The 23,126-nt window shown below is 41.2% G+C and overlaps 2 protein-coding genes across 10 annotated transcripts in view; both read right to left on the reverse strand.

Annotated features, from left to right (window-relative positions):
* Positions 1 to 450: 450 nt before the first annotated feature.
* Positions 451 to 11,618, reverse strand: cdca9 (cell division cycle associated 9). The gene is made up of 10 exons (XM_061912733.1): positions 11,358 to 11,618; positions 11,155 to 11,286; positions 11,031 to 11,074; positions 10,906 to 10,957; positions 9,631 to 9,698; positions 8,306 to 8,367; positions 8,159 to 8,218; positions 4,523 to 4,604; positions 4,363 to 4,449; positions 451 to 582 (listed from the first exon to the last, which is right to left on the reverse strand). The coding sequence occupies exons 1-10, from the start codon at positions 11,467 to 11,469 to the stop codon at positions 529 to 531; spliced, it is 753 nt and encodes a 250-aa protein (XP_061768717.1). The 5' UTR covers positions 11,470 to 11,618; the 3' UTR covers positions 451 to 528.
* Positions 11,619 to 19,479: 7,861 nt separating this feature from the next.
* Positions 19,480 to 23,126, reverse strand: part of LOC133560314 (neurexin-2-like) — a 1,077,892-nt gene continuing 1,074,245 nt past the window's right edge. For 8 of the 9 annotated variants that reach the window (XM_061912739.1, XM_061912738.1, XM_061912736.1 and 5 more), the window contains one exon: positions 19,480 to 22,004. In XM_061912739.1, coding sequence (XP_061768723.1) covers positions 21,133 to 22,004 — 872 coding nt within the window. In that variant the 3' untranslated portion in view covers positions 19,480 to 21,132. The remainder of the gene's footprint in view (positions 22,005 to 23,126) is intronic. The other variant, XM_061912740.1, reaches the window with a different exon arrangement.

The raw sequence follows: 23,126 nt of genomic DNA on the forward strand, positions 1-23,126 counted from the left end.
TCCAATTCTGACTGAAAGAATGCTCAGACATCCTATATATGACTAACACCATGAGGGATGTGTGGTCAGAGAAAGTTTAAATGAACAGAAAAAAATTGTCGATTCACGTGTTGTAAATTTTACAATTATAAATGATTCCAATGTGGGTTTTTACAATAACTGAATTAAATTTTGGTCAGAACTAATATGAGGTAGAAAGAAACAGTGCAGCAGCGGCAATCCTCACATTTGAATGCAATCCCTCGCAAACTATTTGCAGAAAGATTACCCACCATGACTTTCTACAGCATGTAAAATTAATTTATTATAAGTTAGTTACATCATCCTTGCTAATCAGAAAACAAATTGCAGAGAAGGGGCGTAGGTGTAAATGTGACCCCAAAGCAGTCATGAACATCACTGCACATCACTTAGTAAAACTGCTGCTCTAAAAAGGACCTACTGCAAAAATACCTCAAACAAATTAAATTTATTATTAAAATGATCATCGGGTATTTACACAAAAAGGGTAAATCAGAGGCTACTACGTCATTGTGGTGCAGTGTGGCGGCGGCTTTTTCCAGACACATACTCCATCAGTCTCTGATATTGTAAGAAAGGAAGTGTTATCAATCCTTCAGAAAAAAACATTAACATGAGTGCCGAAACTAGGGCTGCAGTTATCGATTATTTTCGTAATCGAGCATTGAGTTTAGTTTTTTTTAGTTTAGTTAGTTTTTTGATCGGATAAAACACTTCAAAGCTTTAAATGCACATTTTAGGGACACTAATTAAAATTAACTATTTCTGCATACCATATCAATTGTTTTTTTTTCCTAATAAATGCACATCAACATTGAAAATGCATATTTAACGTATAGAAAAGTAAAATATAGAAAACTATCAGCTGTTTGTTGCCACAAAAATCACAGCACTCCCACACCACCACTCATGTACCCTCTATAGCAGCAGCAGTGCTGAAACTGCAGTTATGAAATCATCAGTCTTGGAGGATGTTCATTCAGTTGTCTGATTCTTCAATCCATCCATCTATGCATCCATCTTCTTCTGCTTAGCCGAGGTCTGGTCGCGGGGGCAGCATCCTAAGCAGGAAAGCCCAGACTTCCCCAGCCACTTCATCCAGCTCCTCCCGGGGGATCCCGAGACGTTCCCAGGGCAGCCGGGAGACAGTCCCTCCAATGTGTCCTGGGTCTACCCCGTGGCCTCCTACCAGTCGGATATGGCCTTAACACCTCCTGAGGGAGGCGTTCGGGTGGCATCCTGACCAAATGTCTGAACCACCTCATTTGGCTGCTCTCGATGTGGAGGAGCAGTGGCTTTACTTTGAGCTCCTCCCGGATGGCAGAGCTTCTCACCCTATATATAAGGGAAAGCCCCGCCAGCCGGCGGAGGAAACTCATTTTGGCCGCTTGTACCCATGATCTTGTCCTTTCAGTCATAACCCAAAGCTCATGACCATAGGTGAGGATGGGAACGTAGATCGACCGGTAAATTAATAGCTTTGCCTTCCGGCTCAGCTCCTTCTTCACCACAACGGATCGATACGGCGTCTGCATTACTGAAGATGCCGCACCGCCTGTTGATCTCACGATCCACTCTTCCCTCACTCGTGAACAAGACTCCGAGCTACTTGAACTCCTCCACTTGTGGTAGGGTTTCCTTCCCAACCCAGAGATGGCACTTCACCTTCTGGGCAAGAACCATGGACTCGGACTTGGAGGTGCTGATTCTCATCCCAGTCGCTTCACACTCGGCTGCGAACCGATCCAGTGAGAGCTGAAGATCCTGGCCAGATTAAGCCATCAGGACCACATCCTCTGGAAAAAGCAGAGACCTAATCCTGCAGCCACCAAAGCGGATCCCCTTAACGCCCTGACTGCGCCTGGAAATTCTGTTCATGAAAGTTATAAACAGAATTGGTGACAAAGGGCAGCCTTGGCAGAGTCCAACCCTCACTGGAAACGTGTCCTCTAAACTCCAAACCTTGTAGATCTGAATTTGGCAAGGTAATGATGTAACCTTTTGTTTGGTGGCATTCCAATAAGAGTTATGAAGACGACTGCCTGAAAACGTGCACATTTCCACAGTCACTGATGTCACGTAATGGCACTAGGGACACGGCTGTCTTGAAACATTTATAAAAGGCGCAAGATTACATTTACATTTTGGACACTTTTTTGAATCATTCGAAACGCTGTTTGAGGATAATGACATTTTTCAAGAGGATAGTACATCTAACTATGGCGCAAAAGCGGTTTAAATTTTTCGTTCAAGAAAGACAGACAAGGTTAATGTCATGGCCTGCAAATAGCCGAGATCTCAATCCAATTGAAAATCTATGGTGCAATTGATAGAAAATGGTCCAAGACCAGACTCCAACCTCAGACAACCTTGGAGAAACATTGCTGAAAAGCACTGTTTGTCATTCATTAAGTCCAGGCCTCAGACACTGCAAGCTGTTATAAAAGTCAGATGTGGGGCAACCAATTACTAGTGGTGTGTTGAAGTGATTCCACAATTTCCTCAAAACGGATTGATTACACAATTTTGTCACTCTGCTTGATCAAAAAAATGTAACTGATGCAGACTACCACACATTTTTTCTTGATTGCATTTAGTGTTTCTTAAAGCCAGAAATGACTATAGTTGTATTTGCTTTTTTTTCTGCAAAATTAAAGATGAGCTGCACTTTGTTTGGACTTTTGCCCCTTATTTGCTAAATGTGTGTGACGCAAGAACATGACCTTTTTATGCAATGTAAATCGTAAATAAAAGCTAGCAATAAGTACAAACAATGCAGGTAATGGGGATTTGATCTCTGTGCTCTGAAAAAAATCCAAAAGCCTTCACCAATGTTTTATACACAACTGCCAGTATATATGTAATGTAGTAACAGACACGTTCATAACAGTATTTGATATTTACATGTTTGTCATTTTAAGCACTACAGCAGCCCATTGATTGATCGGTAGGTCGTGAGTTCAAATCCCGGTCGAGTCATGTCATACCAAAGACTATAAAAATGAGACCCGTTACCTCCCTGCTTCACATTCAGCATCAAGGGTTGGAATTGGGAGTTAAATCATCAAAAACTATTCCAGGGCACTGCCACCGCTGCTGCTCACTTATCCCCTCACCTCCCAGGGGGTGATCAAGAGTGATGGGTAAATGCAGAGGATAATTTCACCACACGTAATGTGTGGGTGTGACAATCATTGGTACTTTAACTTTGTTTAACTTACACAGCACATCACATGGTTCTTAATTTTCTTAACAACAACTACTGAGGGCAGACTTCATGAGAGCTAACGATGACTATTCTGGGACAGATGAAGATTCAGATCATTGTATTTTTGATCCTGAATATACAAAGTATGAGCTAAAAGTTTAAGATAATGAGTGATAAGCAGATCAAACTCTAGTGAAACACTAAGCATCATGTAGCAGTATTGCCAAGCACTGAACAACAAATACAAACACTAACATAATAAAACAATTACTGTACAATATCTACTTTCACTGAGATGCCGGCTAATGGGATGTTTATATTTTTCAGCACAATATTTGTGTTGCCAGATTAGATGATGATCATAATTCTCAGGTAAAGAAAAATTCCGGGAGTAAACGAACATATCGTCTCGTATTTTTGCAATGGCTTACAGGTGTAAATTGAATGTCAAGAGTTGACTAACTTTACGGTTTATGGCCGCAAATCTCTACTACCGGTATACAGGTCGGAGGCATTATTTATAATCTTTTACCTACTCACAGGCGATACCGCTCAGCTGCCTAAGTTACCTCTCGGTCATCACTGCGCCATGTTACTAAAAGTAGTTCCTCGGCTTTGGTGCTTATAACAATGTGGCTCGTACATGGTTAATATGCAGGTCACAACATGTAAATGAATATTGTTGGTGTTTTTTCTTCCATTAGCAACATTGTTGAAGGCCGCAGGAGCAAGGTAGCCGAAATTTGTCAGGTACAAAACTTTACCTTACTAGCCTATATAAATCAACCATTCATAAAAACAACATTGTTAGCCACCTAGCATTTTTTGGTGTAATTTAGAACACACAAAAGATGCACCTACGTGAGCTTGCCCAACAAAGGAATTGTGAACGATGGGCAACATTTAAAAAAAAAAACTGCAGTACCCCTTTCAACAACTTAATGAACATCCTGCAAGACTGGTAATTCCATAATTTCAGTTGTATGGCCTTTTATTTAAAGTTGGATTTTAACTATGTTTATTAGTTACACTAAAAAAATTGTTTGAAGCAGCAAAATATAAAGCAAAGCTTTTTTCTAACCGAATTAATCGAGTAATCGTTGCAGCTCTAGCCGGGAAGATTCTTTACTTACAGAGAGCTTCTCCACCTGGCACCACGCTACGTCATCTAGCAAGTCAAAGTTGATTTTATCCTTGTTCTCCTCAGAAAAGCAGACAGCCTGGCATTAAATACACAATTGTACATTAATCTCGAACGAGGAGAATAGGGTCCAATTTCCATCTAATACGCACCTGTCCGAGTGCTGTGGTTACAGTGATGTGTGCAGCAGATCCAGCCACTGAACAATGTAAATCTCCCATGGATACAACAGACCTGGACAGACATCAAGAATAAACAATGATCTGCAAATTGCAGTATGGATGCGGTACCCTTTTGTCACAATGATTTCACAATGGTTCCACAATGATACAACTATCATTGTGGAACCATGATATTTAACTGTGTTTAAATATAGTACCGATACCAAGGTGAGTATTGGTATCGAATTGTCACTGGCACGATTGCGCCACTTTGTTGCAGTTCCTTGTTTAAACGACCACCAAATTATATTTTTCTCAGTTTATGACCAGAACATCTGTTATAGTATGCGTGTGCCAACAGCACACAATTCTCTGCTGCCTACATAGAACACGTTGCCCTCCCATCATGCTGTACTGATTTTTTTTTTACAAATATTTACTTGTATGAAAGTTATTTTTGTAAAGATGTTTACATTCATATTTAACGTATTTTTTATATTACACTCGTGATTTTTCTTTACAAATGTTTACTTGTATGAAAGTTATTTTTGGGAAGATTTTTACATTCATATTTAACGTATTTTTATATTACACTCGTGATTTTTCTTTACAAATTGGGTACAGTTAAACATAAGGGAATTATTTTGATTACCTTTATAGGATTACACGGTTTCATATTTTTGCATTTATTTATAAAAACATTTGAACTGCATTCACTATTTTCCTGTGCTGTATATCTAAGTCAGTTAACTATAGGCATATTCACACAAGTATTAGCATCTGTGTTTACTTGGTATCGGCTCAATACCACAATTCCCAGAATGACACACCCTTATTTTGTATGTTTTTTCAAATTAAAAATTAAAAATCATACTAAATGGGAACTGCACTTTTGAGATAAGACAATAGTTGTTTTTTGCACTCTAACATGTAAAAATCAGTTCGTTCTAGGTGGCTAACATTGCAGGTAATGGGAGTAATACATTCTGCTCCTAAATCACTTTAAAAATATACTCAAAAACCGGCAACAATACTTAGTTTACGTTCTGTAACTTGTATAATAACCAAGCTGTAGCAACAATATTATTGTAAGAGCGAACATTGAGAAACCTTTTTTCCTCACATCGGCGTGCTACGGTATTAGCCATGAACTAGCTACGGCAAGAGATTAGCTAGCTTCTACTTCAGCACCCGAATCGCATTTGATTCTGTAATGCGATAGGACACCAATCTGTACTAACTGAAAAACATAATCAACCATATTACAATATCTGGAAGGTATTAGCCCACATTTCATGTTTTTACACGGTTGGCTCGACAGCGTATGTAGTTGCAATACAGGTATGTGAGCACCCTTTGAGGAAAAAAAAAAAAAAAAGCGGAACATTTCTATCACCACAAAGTGTTGCCAGGCAAGCCCCGAAAGAACATTTTAAAACTATATTTCCTGCAATTCGGTGCACTTATCGATTATATTTTACTTTTACATTTATCCTCATCTACCAAAATCTTTTAGTTGGCTTTTTGACAATTACATGTCAAATTCAACTTACCAAATAAATTTGTGTTTTTTTAGTAATTTACTAATATTATCGAAAATGTAATTATATAACATACATGCAAAAAAACATTTGCAACTCTATCCTACAGCCACGACCCCTCAGGTAATATACTTCCAGTGTTGTGACCTGTTTACATCAGTCATGTCAAAAATATATTTTCTCGCTGGTTACTAATAAATGCTATAGTAATACAATTGGTTCGGAAACAACAGTGCTGGGATTGTAATCATCCAAATGTTAGCAGCAAAGTAAAAAGCCATCAACATTGTGGCTTGGAGAGGGGACGCAGACAACAAAAAGTAAGTTGGCTAGATGACCCTAACTATGCCAACTCGCGAGCTTGTTTCGGCACCCCTGTCGTCTCCCGGTCCTGCAATTCAGTACCACGTTTAGGCAAGAGGAACAGCAGGTACCTGCAGCTTAGGCGAACCTTCAACAATTTTTGCTTTGATCCTATTTTTTTTATATTGTACTATGTTTACATAATTCACCCAAGGAACTTGTACTGTTAGAGTTCCGGTCAACAGGGTTTTCGCGGGACAATTCCGGTATTGTGCTACTGATGTAAACATACTGCTTGATTGCTGATAAGAAAACAAAGTTAGGGAATATCATAATAATGTTAGTAAAATGCAGTATCCATATCTGGACGCCGAAATTAATTTAAAAACAGGGTAATTCCTGGTGATAACACAGAAGTCATTCTGCATGTATCATGAGCAATAGTAAAATGACCCACTCGATGGACATTTGTCTGTTTGGTCCAGCTAGCGGGGTACGTTTTCAGTTGATTTTGGGGAAGCAATTCATTTTTGGCAGCATAGCTCAGCACCAAGTTCCACATTTACAGCGTCAAAGTCACGCCAACCTCACTCTTGGCTTCCGTCTGCGTTTCACTCTTATGCTTGCTTCTATAACCAGCAGTTTATCCTCCGTTTATTCAAGTTCAAAACTATAGTTGTCTTAGTTGTCTGTTACTAAGTCTGCCATGATTAGAAAACACTCACATTTTTTGCTGGAAGTGCGCTGAGGAAATTTGGTAATTGTGAGGTAATTGTGAAGTGAAGGGAATTATATTTATATAGCGCTTTTTCTCTAGTGACTCAAAGCGCTTTACATAGTGAAACCCAATATATAAGTGTCCAGGGTGTGCTCCGCCTTCCGCCTGATTGTAGCTGAGATAGGCACCAGCGCCCCAGGCGACCCCAAAGGAAATAAGCGGTAGAAAATGGATGGATGGACATTTAAACCAGTTGTGGGGGCACTGGGAGCAAGTGGGTAAAGTGTCTTGCCCAAGGACACAACGGCAGTGACTAGGATGGCAGAAGCAGGGATCGAACCTGCAACCCTCAAGTTGCTGGCACGGCCACTCTACCAACCAAGCTATATCGCCCCAATCAATTATTGTACATATTACATAGTTATGAACATGTCCAATACTACATTTTATATACATACTTGCAGTGTGTATATAAAACAGAGCATTTTCAAGTTTTAGAGGGCTTTGCAGGCTACAACCGTAACTCCCATTAGTAACTGTAACTGCCCACAACTGGGCAGTGCTTCTCAAATATTTTCTGTCACGCCTACTTTAAAGAGGAAGAAAATATTTCACGTCCCCCCACTCTCTCCACCATGACTATAAATAGTATAATTTGTCTATAAAATTGTTATAACTATACCTCTACAGAACACTGTAGGCTTATTAACGTTAAAGAAACACACCAGTCTTTCCTCGTCGCCCACCGTGGTTACAGTAAGCCAAGTGCTACATACGCTTTATCATACTCTAGTAAGACCACCCCCCAAAAAAAAAAAAAAAACTTGCTTCCAGATGTCACCCCACCCCCCACCCCTGCTCCCCAGTATAATCAATAAAATGGACATCAAATGTAATTATTTTAATACCTTTTAAGGCCTTAAGTTTCACAAAATCCCATTTCATGGTTTCTAATTATTTTTAAATGACGCGCGAAAACCCTGTTAGTACGAGCTACATATCACAAATCAAAAATCGTGATAGCAAAAGGAGGAAGCAAAAAACAATTGTACTTGTAAAGCATACCTAAGTTTACGTCGAGCTGTCATGACCTCATCGCTGGGCTTGATCACGCTGCCTGGAGTTCTTTTGATGGCAATGGAGGAAAACGTGTAGACATGTGAACCAACAATTAAACATCCTAAATGCATGACCTCAAGTCGCAGAGTTTACCCAAGATTTCCTGTGCTGCTGCTGCCAGCCAACAGCTTTGCTCTTTTGGATTCTTTGGACCGCTGCAAAAACAAAAACCATAAAGCACAATTGAACAGCGATCCAAATGACATCATCACACTGCTGTCAAAGATCCTCCACATGACGATGATGCTGCAATAATGATAGTCAAAAACCCTCTATACCACTGGTTTTCAAATGCAAGCACATGAAGGCACTGCAGTGGGTAGGCTTCATTAGAAATGTAAACATAATAATATACTCTCGAGGTGGGGAAAATTATCCATTCTCAGATGCATCATGATTGGAATGGGATGACGCTGGATAAAAGTCCAGATATCAACTACTTGCGTACCACAAAAAGTAATACAGACAGTCCTAAAAAATCCAGATCTAGAGGAGAGGAGAACATCCTAAATATGGAACTCCACCTGCTTGAATGTGAAGTAGTGGAACAAGTAAAATAAATGCTTTGTACATTTCAACAGAAATCTAGCTGGAACTGTGTTACAGTACAGAGTGACCAGCTAAAAATAAGAAATTAGCAAGTAGATTAATAAATCAAGAGACAATAACATCCACACTGTGCGGCAACCAGCTTTAGCCATATGTATAAAGGAATAGATAGATTTGAGCCGCAAGTTTATGATGGGGTCTGTGGTTTTAGAAAGCAAGAACATTAAATTAGGAATGCCTGCTTGCCAAGTTGGGGTGTATATTTATGTCATCACTTAGCGGGCAAAATGCACATGCACGCACACACACACAGTGAGCATTAACATTCAAAATCTGGAAAATAGCACAGTAGCCAAAGGAGGATCCCTTTATACATACCTTATACACAAATAAAAACAGTACATTTACAATAAAACATATTAGCAATATCAAATAGATTAGTATATATTATAATGCTTAAAACTATTTATAATCAAATTATAACCCCCAAAACATGATATAATTGGGCCAAAACATTCATACCTCTACTACACACGTCAAAAAAATGAGTCGATTGTTGATTTTGTAGGTTTAACATCATAAAGACATATGAATGGTAAACAATTTATATTAAAACAATCTGTATAACAATCCCAAATATGCACTTTAATTTGATAATTACTCTGTGCACACAATCCAAGTTATTACAATACATGTATTTTCATTCCCTACAGACCACTACAGTGGAGAACTGTTTTGAACCATAATAAATCAGAACTGAAACGACTTTTTGTGAGAAAAAAACATATTCCACAGTAGGTACTTCCCTACTGCTTTTGGGACTGCCAGTTAAATAACTCTGCTCTGTCAGCTTGAAGCGCCAACTTTACCTTGGATGTCTTGCCCGAGTTCTTCCGAGACAAACTGGACTGAATCAACCCGGGATCAGTAAATTTTCCTGTTGCCAAAGCGAAAAGCACAGCTGATTAGATATGTGTCAATGAAGGGTTTTGGCAATTTATTTTAAAGGCCTACTGAAATGAGATTTTCTTATTTAAACAGGGATAGCAGGTCCATTCTATGAGTCACACTTGATCATTTCGCGATATTGCCATGTTTTTGCTGAAAGGATTTAGTAGAGAACACCCACGATAAAGTTCGCAACTTTCGGTGTTAAGAGAAATGCCCTGCCTCTACCGGAAGTCACAGACGATGACGTCACACGTGTGGGGGGCTCCTCACATATTCACTGTTTTTAACGGGAGCCTCCAACAAAAAGTGCTATTCGGACCGAGAAAACGACAATTTCCCCATTAATTTGAGCAAGGATGAAAGATTCGTGTTTAAGGATATTGATAGCGACGGACTAGAAAAAAAAAAATGAATAAAAAAAAAAAAAAAAAAACAAAAAAACGCGATTGCGTTGGGACGGATTCCGATGTTTTTAGAGACATTTACTAGGATAATTTTGGGAAATCCCTTATCTTTCTATTGTGTTGCTAATGTTTTAGTGAGTTAAATAGTACCTGATAGTCGGAGGTGTACGTACACGGGTGTCTTGACGCCAATGTCTCAGGGGAGTCGACGGCAGCTTTATGGACAGCACAAGCTTAGCTTTTCTCCGGTAAGAAGTGACTTTTTACAAAAATGTTCTCACCGAAAACTGCTGGTTGACATTCCGTCGTGATTCATGTTTGCTTGACCGCGCTCTGATCCATAGTAAAGTTTCACCTCCAGGAATTTTAAACAAGGAATCACTGTGTGTTTGTGTGGCTAAAGGCTAAAGCTTCCCAACTCCATCTTTCTACTGTGACTTCTCCAATATTAATTGAACAAATTGCAAAAGATTCAGCAACACAGATCTCCAAAATACTGCGTAATTACTGTATGCCGTTAAGGCAGACGATTTTCAGCTGTGTGTGTGTGTGCAGCGCATATATTTCCTTAAAACCCGTAGCGTCTTGCGTACACGTCATAATTACATGACGGTTTCAAGACGAAACTCCCGAGAAATTTAAAATTGTAATTTAGTAAACTAAACAGGCCATATTGGCATGTGTTGCAATGTTAATATTTCATCATTGATATATAAACTATCAGACTGCGTGGCGGGTAGTAGTGGGTTTCAGTAGGCCTTTAAGTCAGAGTCAATGTAAAAATGTCACCTCTTTTGCTGGACGCCTTCCTGAGTGGCTGGTGCACATCAGGACTTCCATGCTGCAAATCAAGATGAAGAGGAATGTACCATTACTCGCCACCAGATGGCGACACACTTCACAAAACAACTCACCAGGATGTCGATGGATATCGCCTTGGCGCCTGAGAGTTCTTGTTCTAAACATTAACAAAACAGCTTGAAAAAAAAAAAGCCTTTGGACAATGAATTACCACAAATAACACTTAGTAACAGTTACCACTTATTAAGTCTCCCATGAGCGTATTTTGCAAGGAGGGTGGCATTTTGAGCAACTCTATTTCGAAGACTTTATCGATGGTTGCCAACATGTTCTGGAGTTTGCTTTCAAGTTCATTCAGACGCTCTTGTGCTGCAAGTAAAATAAGCATTGCTAGAAACGACCAAAAAAACACGACAGTATTTAAAGACGATTTCCAGTACCGTCTTTCTCAAACTGTTGAATGAAAAGAGCAAGTTTTTTGCTTCGCAGCTCCTTGTTGAGCCGCTCCTGATTCTGTGGATTTCCAGTGTTTCTTGTGCGTTTAGGAGGCATCTTGTGTTCACACTTTTCCGCAAAGTTGAACCCGCGAAACTAAACAATAACGTTTGTAAATACACACCTGTACCGTGATGGTATCTGATAGGACACATTCATCCGCGCGGCACTTCCGCTCCAAAGGGGAATACTTTGTCTGGCGGAAGGGCACTACGTGTGAGATTCGGTTTTTCATTTCGAAAAGACCATCTGACACTTTGCGGTCCTTTAAAAAGATACCTACTCAAAAAAGATAACTCTAAAAAGCTTAACGCCTCCTAAAAACATATTTTAAAATGCATATTACAGTATTTGTTATTGTTTGTTTGTTTATTGTTTATTTAGGATCCCCATTAGTCGACGCACAAACGCCAGGCTCTTCTTCCTGGGGTCCTTTTCAAAAGTTCAAAATAAAATAATAAAACACAGATCCAATTACAGAACATACACAAATCCAATTACAAATAAAAGAAAAGAAAAGAAAAAAAAAAGAAAATTCTCAAAATATCCATCCATCCATTTCCTACCGCTTATTCCCTTTGGGGTCGCAGGGGGCGCTAGTGCCTATCTCAGCAACAATCAGGCGGAAGGCGGTGTACACCCTGGACAAGTCGCCAACTCATCGCAGGGCCAACACAGATAGACAACATTCACACTAACATTCACACACTAGGGCCAATTTAGTGTTGTCAATCAACCTATCCATAAAATAAAATAACAGTGACAGATAACAGAACATACGCAAATCTATCCATGCATCCATCCATCGTTTACCGATTGGAAAAGGGAAAAAGAAAAAGAGAGAAAAAAAGTTCTCCAACAGATGACATGAAAGATGAACTCAATCCATCCATCCATTTTCTACCGCTTGTCCCTTTCGGGGTCGGAGGTGGTGCTGGAGCCTATCTCAGCTCTTAAGTCTAAACAGTTATACTGACTCCAAGCTATCTTCTAATTGTTTTTCCATTATTATCTCTTTGACGTGCATGATCTGTTGATGTTAGCCTATTTTTAAAATTAATATTTATTGTGATTTTTATTCAAACAACATTTGGCATTATTAAACCAGCTTTTGCATTTTTGATTATATTTGATTGGGGGGAGGAGGGGGGGGGGGGGGGGGTTGCCCACATATGTGGTCCTTTCCAAGGTTTATCATAGTCATCATGGTCGACGTCCCACTGGGGTGAGTTTTTCCTTGCCCTTATGTGGGCCCTACCGAGGATGTCGTTGTGTTTTGTGCAGCCCTTTGACACACTTGTGATTTAGGGCTATATAAATAAATATTGATTGATTGATTGAATAAAAGAGCAAACGGTATATTGTAATGAGAAAAAGTGGAACTGTTGACATGCCGGCTCTTTTTTCCACTTAAAAAGTGTATACATTGTATTCGTTTTGAAAGTTACAATTATCCAAATGGCCTCTGCATCCTTTGATTTTTCAGTCTTTAATTTATTTACCTGCATGTGCATATACAGTATACAGAAGGGGCTGCTGGAAAGTTAAAAGTTAAAGTACCACCGATAGTCACACACACACTATGTGTGGTGAAATTACTCTCTGCGTTTGACCCATCCCCTTGTTCCACCCCCTGGGAGGTGACGGGAGCAGTGAGCAGCAGCTGAGGCCGCGCTCGCGAATCAATTTCGTGATTTGACCATGAATCCCAACCCTTGACGCTGAGTGCCAATTGTACAGAACTGCCTTTCTTATAAGTTTGGGACTATTATTGCTGCAACATGATCTTTGAGTAAGTGTCTTTTATTGTATTTCTATTGCATAATATGATACATCGGTGATTCCCAAACTCTGATACACGGGTTCCTTCTAGTGGTACACCAAAGAATCATCTAAATAAACAGTGTTACTGTTCAAACGGCGTCATAGATAGATAAAGATGGATAGATAGTACTTTATTGATTCCTTCAGGAAAATTAAAATGTCATGTTACAGTTGACAAAAATATTAAATACATGTGATAAATAAAAACCTCTGCTTTGTTATTTAATGAATACTTAGGCCTATGACAGTACTGTATTTTAATGTTGGCCATAACGGTGGTACTTGGTGAAAAAGGTTTGAGAACCACTGTGGTAGAATATTTCTGAGTACAGTAAGATGTCAGCTGCCAGTACATTGTTCATATTTGTGATTGGTCTTACGTCACTAACACCGCTTCTCTTATCCAGCTTCATATTACCGCTCATACTACATCTTCAATGTCTGACTTGGTCATGCCAACTTTATTAACTAACTTTATTGGTACTGAAGTACAAGCCTCATGATGTTACTGTTAGAATCCATCCATCTATTTTCTGCCGCTTGTCCCTTTTGGGGTCGCTAGAGCCTATCTCAGCTGCATTCAGGCGGAAGGCGGCGTACACCCTGGACAAGTCGCCACCTCATCACAGGGCCAACACAGATAGACAGACAACATTCACACTCACATTCACACACTAGGGCCAATTTAGTGTTGCCAATCAACCTATCCCCAGGTGCATGTTTTTGGTGGTGGGAAGAAGCCGGGGTACCCGGAGGGAACGCACACGGTCACAGGGAGAACATGCAAACTCCAAACAGAAAGATTCCGAGCTCAGGATTGAACTCCGGACTACTCAGGACTTTCGTATTGTGAGGCAAATGCACTAACCCCTCTTTTACCGTGCTGCCCTACTGTTAGAATGTTAGAGCAATTATACTCTTGGGTTCACTTAAGTTCAAGTTCACTCTTCATCTATTGTTTTGGAGACTTGGATGCATGCATGTTTTGGTTATTTCTAATCGGCTGTAAGAAAATCTGTGTAAACCCAAGTAACCTCAAGCTGTCTGAAATTTGGTATGAAGGTAAAATACTTAGAAAAAAGAAACTAGTCTAAGAGATTACTAACTTGAAATGGGAATAATTTTAGTTAGCTACATATCCTCTTGAAACAAATGCCCTAATCATAAGCCTGACTAGCCTACCTCTTTGTGAACTCTCATTGCTTCTTTTTCCTAAGGCTTGGCCCCAACATGAAGAAACCATGGACTCTCATTGGAACTATCCGATCATTCACTCTAAAAAGAGTGAAACGTTCTTGATAGGGGCACCCGCTTGTCGGCAATCAACCGACTTCTGCAAGACTGAGACCAACACTGTAACTTTGACCTGTGGCCTGTTTTAAATAATCCTGTACATATTTTTCAGAAGCCTGACTTCAATAAAAGAACATGGGTTGAATCTCTAACATTACCATGGTGACATATCCTGCTAGTTACCAGGCTTTGTAGTACCGCACAACTGGAGTTAATCTTCATACTTCCGCTTCTGCATAAGAAAAACATGCTGCTTCGTAGTAAACCTCCTGTGTACAGTGTGAACCGTCTGTTTTTTCTCTGAGGGGACATACACCATCTTGATGAAACACAATACAATACAACATATATAATACAAAATTCAAACATTTTTAAATTCAGGTTTCCATTGACTTCCCACCTTGAAGGCAATGATTGCATTCCACACCTCCTCTTCCTACTCACCTTGCAGCTCCGCCATTCCCAGTCTCTTTCCTGTTTGACTTGTAAATTATGCTTCTATTTGTGTCGTGCCTGCAGTCTCCGGAATTAACACAGCAATAAGCAGCTTGAGACGAAAGGCTGAAGAATTGCAAGGAGGAAATGCACTCATTCATGCTAATAATTAGATTTTATGAGAATTCACATTATGTAGCTCCGAAACGCTTTTTGGTCAAATCCCTTGTTTAGCTGTCTGGGTTTTTCAATGAGGACGTAGCTAGCAACTAGGAGAAATTGGCTGGTCAAATGGATAACATAACTTTCTTTTACTTCTTGATTGAACATTTAAGTATTTACTATTTTTTCTAGTTTTCTTTCTTTCTATTCCTATTGTTAATGAACAGGATCTATAATCCCATCCATCCATCCAGCCACCATCTTCCACTTATCCGAGGTCGGGTCGCGGGGGCAGCAGCCTAAGCAGAGAAGCCCAGACTTCCCTGTCCCCAGCTACTTTGTCCAGCTCCTCCTGGGGGATCCCAGGGCATTCCCAGGCCAGCTGGGAGACATAGTCCCTCCAACATCTCCCGAGTCTTCCCCGTGGCCTCTTGCAGGTCAGACGTGACGTAAACAACAACCCAGGGATGCATCTGAGGGGCATCCTGACCAGATTCCTGAACCACTTCATCTGGCTCGTCTCAATGTGGAGGAGCAGCGGCTTCTCACCCTATCTTTATGAGAGAGCCCCGCCACCTGACGGTGGAAACTCATTTCAGCCCCTTGTACCTGGGATCTTTTTCTTTCGGTCATAACCCAAAGCTCATGACCATTGGTGAGGATAGAGAGTAGAGACGTAGATCGACCCATAAATTGAGAGCTTTTCCTCCCGGCTCAGCTTCCTCTTCACCACGACAGATCGATACAGGATCAGCATCAATCCGTCTGTCAATCTCACGATCCACTCTTCCCTCACTCATGAAGAAGATTACGAGGTACTTTAACTCCTCCCCTTGGGGCAAAATCTCCTCACCAACCTGGAGATGGTTAAAGTTAAAGTTAAGTTAAAGTACCAATGATTGTCACACACACACTAGATGTGGTGAAATTTGTCCTCTGCATTTGACCCATCCCCTTGATCACCCCCTGGGGAGTGAGAGGAGCAGTGGGCAGCAGCGGTGCCATGCCCGGAATCATTTTTGGTGATTTAACTCCCTATTCCAACCCTTGATGCTGAGTGCCAACCAGGGAGGCAATGGGTCCCATTTTTTTTTATAGTCTTTGGTATGACTCAGCCAGGGTTTGAACTCCCAACTACCAATCTCAGGGCGGACACTCTAACCATGAGGCCACTGTATTCTACCTTTTTCCGGGCGAGAACCATGGACTTGGACTTGGAAGTGCTGATTATCATCCCAGTCGCATCACACTCGGCTATAAATCCTATTAACTTAAAAAGGTTAACTGGAGAAGTACATGTTGAATACAGGCATAAGGAACACATCATAAGTAATTACTAAGACATGGAGAATGTTCTAGAACAGTGGTTTCAAACTCAATTTACCTGGCGGCCACTGGATTAAGAGTCTGGGTGAGGCTGGGACGCAAGAAAAGTTTTTTTCAAAAATTTTTTTGCATGTCTGGTTGTTTGATGACGTTTCAAATTGGATCCCTTGTGCACCACAGCTTTCTCATTGCAAATAAGACAGGTTGGTTTCCCCCGTGCTCAACAAAGAAATATTACATCGCCCACTTTTCCTGGAATTGTCTTTGCTCATCACAAACCTTTCTCTTCTCTGCAGCCTTTGAAAAAAAGACATGTTTGGGATTGTGGAATATATTTGTATTTAGCCGACACATGGAGACTGATGTTATTTCCACAATGTGTGTCGTTCCTCTTTTCTTCCCTACAGCAACACGGCGGTTGGCGGATAATAGCCGGGAAAGTACCGAGATATCCATCCATCCATTTTCTACCGCTTATTCCCTTTTGGGATCGCGGGGGGCGCTGGCGCCTATCTCAGCTACAATCGGGCGGAAGGCAGGGTACACCCTGGACAAGTCGCCACCGGATAGCGAGCGGAAAAAAGTGACGGCTCCCGTAGTGTTACCCGGCGTCATGTAGAAATATATGTAGTGTTCATTATGTGAGGCAATGCAAATTAAACAATAATAATAATAAAAAAATAAAAAACGGTTTGAATTGGTCCAGGTTATCGGGGACTGTTATTATTGACGGACAGGTGTCACGGTGTGACCGCAGCCAGGCACGTAAGAAAACCTTCATCTCCACGGCAATGTTTCTGTCGCATTCACTCATTTGCTGCTTTTCCACTAAGGCAGGTATATTTTGGTGCCAAATAACAAAAATCGTCTCTCTCTGGAGCCAACAGGGGGGTGTTAGCGGGCTCGCCGTGGAGTTTACAGTCACGGTAGCACAATTAGCCCCGAACGGGCTAACATCACGACTAATGTGTTACACGCCCGATTCGCCCAGCGATTCTCTGTCGGGGTATTAGCGCTGGGGTCCAGTGCACCTTCGGCGGAGTGCTTCGGAAGCTACTGGACTGTTTACAGCGGCGCCGGGGGAGGGAGAGAGAGAGAGAGAGAGAGAGAGAGAGAGAGAGAGAGAGAAAGAGACACACACACACACACACAGTGACAGAGAGAGAGAGAGCAGGCGGGCGAGCGAGGGAGGAAGAGCGCGTGCATGTCTCGTGGAAAAGCAGCAAAACGCTTCTCTGCTTGCATCACGCAAGTGACGTCAATGTTCGGCCATCGAGAGCCAAATACCACACCATGATTGGTAGATTCCTTCAGCTCTGCTCACAACGCTGTCAAACGTCATTCATATAAAACTTGCAGGCCGCACTAACATTAAACTTTCATATTAAGGTGGGGGCCGCAAAATAACGTCTCGCGAGCCGCAATTGGCCCGCATGTTTGAGACCCCTCTTCTAGAATAAAGGCTCTGTTTCTGTTTTAAAATATGTCTGTTTGATACACAAATAGGCGTAAAGCAGCCGCCCCTCCCTACATGCAGATCACACGCAATGCGTAGGAGCCCCTGATCTGTGTGGGGGCAGGAGTGGGGCTGTTTTTGTGTGATTAAGCACATGTAAACTGTCAATTGATGAATGTCACAGCACTTTATATGAAATTTTACTGCAACCTATTCCTAGCCGCTTCCTGCTCCATCACTGGCAGAAATGTGATGGCAAATTTCCCCACACAGTCACACTGGCTTCCTTGGCGCACAGCATTAGTCCTAGTTTGTAAGACAGAGGAACTGGTTTTAATCACAGTTAGTTGATTTGAAAAGGATTGTACGTGTACGTATAATAATGATGCTAAAATTGTTATCTTGCACGAAAATAAATATTTACGAGACAATGTATTTCCTATAGATTAGTGGCTAGGTGTGATAGTGAAGTGAAGAACTGGGTTTAGATCCCAGTGGGATCTGTTAAATTCATTATTTTGCAAAAATAAATTATTGAACAATACATTTTCTATAAATACATTTTTGTATAAAACTTGCATAAAATTAGGTTTCATTTTGATTAAAAAAGTATAAAATGTGTTTCACACGGATAAAAAGAGAAATATACAAAATAGTTGTGGGGCCCTGAAAATAAAAGTTTGCTTCTGGACCCAATTTAGCCAAGGGCAGACCAGGCATCAAGTCACACTTTGAAAACGTCCTTTTCTAGAATATTAAAGCATCTATAAACAGAATAAATATAAGTAAACATGGATCGCATTTGAAGACTACAAAGAAAATAAACCGAAAATTATCTGGTTAAAATCCCCAAAAATGGATACGAGCAAACCAAAATGGCATACGAGCGGTGCGTCTTACTTTGTAGGCTTTTTAAGAAAACATGAAATTTTATATATATATGTATATATATATATATATATATATATATATATATATATATATATATATATATATATGTGTGTGTGTGTGTGTGTATATATATATATATATATATATATATATATATATATATATATATATATATATATATATATATATATATATATATATATATATGTGTGTGTGTGTTTGTGTGTATATATATATATATATATATATATATATATGTATATATATATATATATATATATATATATATATAAATATATATATATATAGGGTTTCCCACACAAATAAAAAATAAAAAAAAATAAAAAAATAAAAAATATATTTTTAATTTTTTTTTTCCGGCTTTTGACCTGCTCGACCGCTCATACAAGCAATGGGGCTCTGTCTGTGAATGGAGCCTGTAGTTACATATGATATAAATATGTAAATATCATATAAATATGTATATTAATATGTACATAAAATGTTGTAATTATATTCCAACTCCGCATTCTTCTTGGTCATCGCCGCCGCTGCCACCGCTGCCACCGCACACAACAACCACCCCCAACTAAATTATTATTTTTCTATATATGGCCTTTGGTGCTACTGACAGTAGTATACCAATAGAGGATGATAGAAGAAACAACACATGCAAGGAGTAAGAAGTATATAACCAAGTGTATTCCCTCTGTTAATGTACACATATTTAGAGTCATCTCACTGGAACACTTTACAGTAACATTTAGAAAGAACAGGGGGATATTGGGAAGTGTATGGAAGGGTGGTGTAAAATGAGGAACAAAAAACACATACGTGTGGCCGCAGTGATGGCATCAGCACCTCTGTCACCATACACACAGAATAAAACAAGGGTGTCCAAAGTCCAAAAAGACGCAGCTCAATTTTTGTTGGTACTCAGAAAATCATTACTAATGAAATAAACATAAAAAATATTTGATTTAACTATAACCCAAAGCTGACGTGGAGCTGTTTTGTTCAGTTTAGTATATGTTGACCTAAATTGGATTGCTTTTAGCACAAAATGTATCAAGTATTTAACTTTTTTTTTTTTTTACGCGGCCTTTGCTGGAAAAAGTCTGGACACCCTTGCTATAAAACCAGGAATAAAAAATAACAGTATGGATGAAGGTACAGAGGAAAAGTAAACATATTGAAATGATGAATATAACAGCCAATTTACCAAAATAAAAACAAACGACAACAAACTGACAGGGCTGGGGTGTTCTGGGGACACATTTCTCGTTGTGATGGCAAATATTTAGACATTTCACAAACTTTTTCGGCATTTTTTTTCTTATCATAGTACAGTTTATTTTCTTTTAATAGAGCCGAGAAAATTGGACCATTAGCGCTCTTTCCGTCTTCCTGTGTATATACTGTATCCGTCTGTGTGTGTGTGTGGCTGCCACAGGTCCTGCAGCCGGGCTCCAGGGAGGCCCTTCCAGTGGAGCTCCTGCTAGAAGAACTACCGTTAAAAGTCTCTCATCTCTCAGCCCTGCAGCAACACTTATTCCAACGGTTCTGTTGTGGAAAAAGTCAGTCTTAGCTACACTGCGTTGGCGAACTCTCCATTTTCCCGACAATGTAGGTTTCTGTGTTTTTATACATATATTTCTGGTCATAAAGAACAGAGTTCATCTGGTTGGTGGGAGTTTTTTTCTGGTTAATTGTCGCTGCAGGAAAGTTTCTCTGCACTTCTGAGCACCAGAAACAACATGAGGAGGGTTTGGGCTCGACACCTGAAGGTACGAGTCAGAATCTGCTAAACTGTAGCGGTCGGTGGTGGTATCTCACATACTGTAAATTGCTACGTTGTTTTTTTTTTTTTTTTTTTTTTTTAAGTGTCTCGGAATCCCACGGAAAAAAAAGAAAGTTTGTGTTTTTGTTGTCGATGAATACTACATGCTGGAAACACGGCAGAGTTCATCAGTTGCTGAACACCGCAGACGTGGCGAGCGAGCAAGCGAGAGAGAGCCGGAGAGAGAGAAAGGGACAAGTGACGATGGCGCCTCTATAAGATGGCAGCGTTGGATACTGGTTGGTGTTTTCTGATGGATGGCGCAAATACTGAGGGTGCTTGCGTACAGTACTGGAGATATCAAACAACCCGATCAGCAGGTCACGATTTGCTTGATGAGGTGTTGAGAAGCGAGGACTAAACAAGTCCGCCTGCCTCTCGTGAGCTTAGGATCGGCTGTACAAATGTCCGCCGTTTCCCCGCCTCCTTCCCTTTCGCTCTCTCTCTCTCTTAAATGCGGCCTGCCTTCGTGTGTCAAGGCGGCGCACCCCCCTCAGACGTAGTACTCCTTGTCTTTGTTCTTCTTGTTCTTGGGGGCCGTCTTGGCGGCGCTCGGCGGCTTCTCCTTCACCAGAGTCCCGTTGCTCTGTGTGGCCGAGTTGCTGATGTAGTTACGGCTTTGGTCCACCTGGTAGGAGCCTTCGTCGCGGTTGCGGTACTTGTACATGGCGTAGAGCAGGATGAGGATACAGAGGGCGGCGGCCGCTACGATCCCCACCACCATCCCCGTGGTGCTGCTCGACTGCTGCACCTCCACGGCGCCCGGCAGGCCTCTCTCGGGAGACGTGGGGTCTGGAGTGGGAACGTGGGGGAAATTAGGAGGGTAGGTTATTCCGGGGACTCTGCGGTGACCGGGGTCTAACGAGGGGTTGGACGGCGGCAGCAGCACTTGATCCCGAGTGTTCATTTTCCCCGCCGGGATGTTGTTGCTACCGCTGCTGCCGCCGGCCGCACCCTTGACGCGAGGGCTGAGCCGGTCGGGGTTGGCTGTGGGGGTGGAGGAGATGGGCGGACGGTGGTCGAAAGGGAGGTGTGGGAAGTGGCTTTGGCCCTCGACGGCCGGGGGAGGAGGCAAGACGGTCCTATCTGTGACCAGGGGGGAGTTTTTATAATAGTCCTCGTCGTCGGACTCGGTCATCTCTCCCGAGCCATACGTCGACACCTCGATGTTTTCCTCGCAGTCTTCCTGGTCCAAGGGGCAAGGGTGGCGGATGTTGGGCAAGGGGGGGGACTCTTTGGTGGTTTCGAGTAAGGTGAGGAAGGGGCGGTAAGTGGTGGGAGGTGGGGGCATTACTGGGTAGCGGGTGGCGATGGATGGTGGGTCTAGCGAGTCCACCGTAATAATGGGCAACACTATTTCACCTCCTAGGACAAGAAAGAGAGAGCGGAGGGAAACGGGTCAGGTCACATGATCAGAGACGCACCAATGATAACTTGACATGAGGTTAGTTTTATCATTTAGTTTAAACTATCTCATGAGTTCTATGCTGATCTGTCAATCTGAGCTAAGCTACAAGATGTTAGAACATTCTCTAGCCTACATGCTATGTCAGTATAGTACAAGTTAACAGCAGACTACACATTGCACTGAAACAGCTAACATCTAATGCTAGACTATGCACACTTTGATGTCTCTGCTGTGATTGGGTAAAGAAGATAGCAAACCACGAGATTCAGGTCACTTACATCAACAAATTGGCCGCATGATTTTTGCATGAAAAAAAATTACAAAAAGAAAGCTGTGTAAGATTGTTCTTGGATAGTGATCAACATCCAACCTCCCCCCTCCCTTCTTTACCTCCACTCATGTTTTTAGGAGAATGCCTGATTGAGAGAAAAGGGGGCTGAGTCCCCCCCTCCCCTTTGGCTTCAGTGGCTCGTCTTTAATTAGCTTCATCGAAAAGTTTCTCACACAAGTGTGTACGGCCCTCACATTGCAGCAACCATTTTAAATCTTCTCAAGAGACAATATTGTACAGGGAAAGGACACCTGAACCGATGGAAAAACCTAGCGTGGACCCCCGACTCACATATCTGTGTTTTTAATTAAAGTAATGTTAAAGGTACCTCGTTACCTTAAACTTTTTTAGGTCCTCGTATTTTTTTGTCGTGTTACAAAACGATACATTTTTCCTATGCAAAGACTTAACAAACTAGCTGCTAGCGGCCAATCAGGGGGGAACCTGACAGAGCTGGGTCCTTTTCGTCAGAAGGACAGGTGAATAAACCAATGCCCGGTTTGAACCAGCTCCTGTGTGTCGCTGAATGTGTGCATTGCTGACTGTCTCCTGCCTTGGTGTGCCTGTGCCTGTGCCTGTGCCTGTGTGTGTTGGATCAACATGATGTGTATTCTAAGACAGTTACATTAGTGGACAAATTGCAGGGGGGCCTATGAAAAAATAGAACAATCCCACCCAAATAAAATGATGAAATAATGTCTACATACAGTGCATTTGGAAAGTATTCACAGCGCATCACTTTTTCCAC

Source organism: Nerophis ophidion, linkage group LG10, assembly GCF_033978795.1.
Source record: "Nerophis ophidion isolate RoL-2023_Sa linkage group LG10, RoL_Noph_v1.0, whole genome shotgun sequence".
Classification (NCBI taxonomy): Eukaryota; Metazoa; Chordata; class Actinopteri; order Syngnathiformes; family Syngnathidae; genus Nerophis; species Nerophis ophidion.

Excerpts from the sequence above, each read along its gene's own strand:
- cdca9 (XM_061912733.1), bottom strand. The coding sequence starts at position 11,469 with ATGCCTCCTAAACGCACAAGAAACACTGGAAATCCACAGAATCAGGAG. Across the intron at positions 8,368-9,630 it reads ACTCGGGCAAGACATCCAAG|CGGTCCAAAGAATCCAAAAG; the intron begins GTAAAGTTGGCG and ends TTGTTTTTGCAG. Across the intron at positions 4,450-4,522 it reads TAACCACAGCACTCGGACAG|GCTGTCTGCTTTTCTGAGGA; the intron begins GTGCGTATTAGA and ends ATTTAATGCCAG.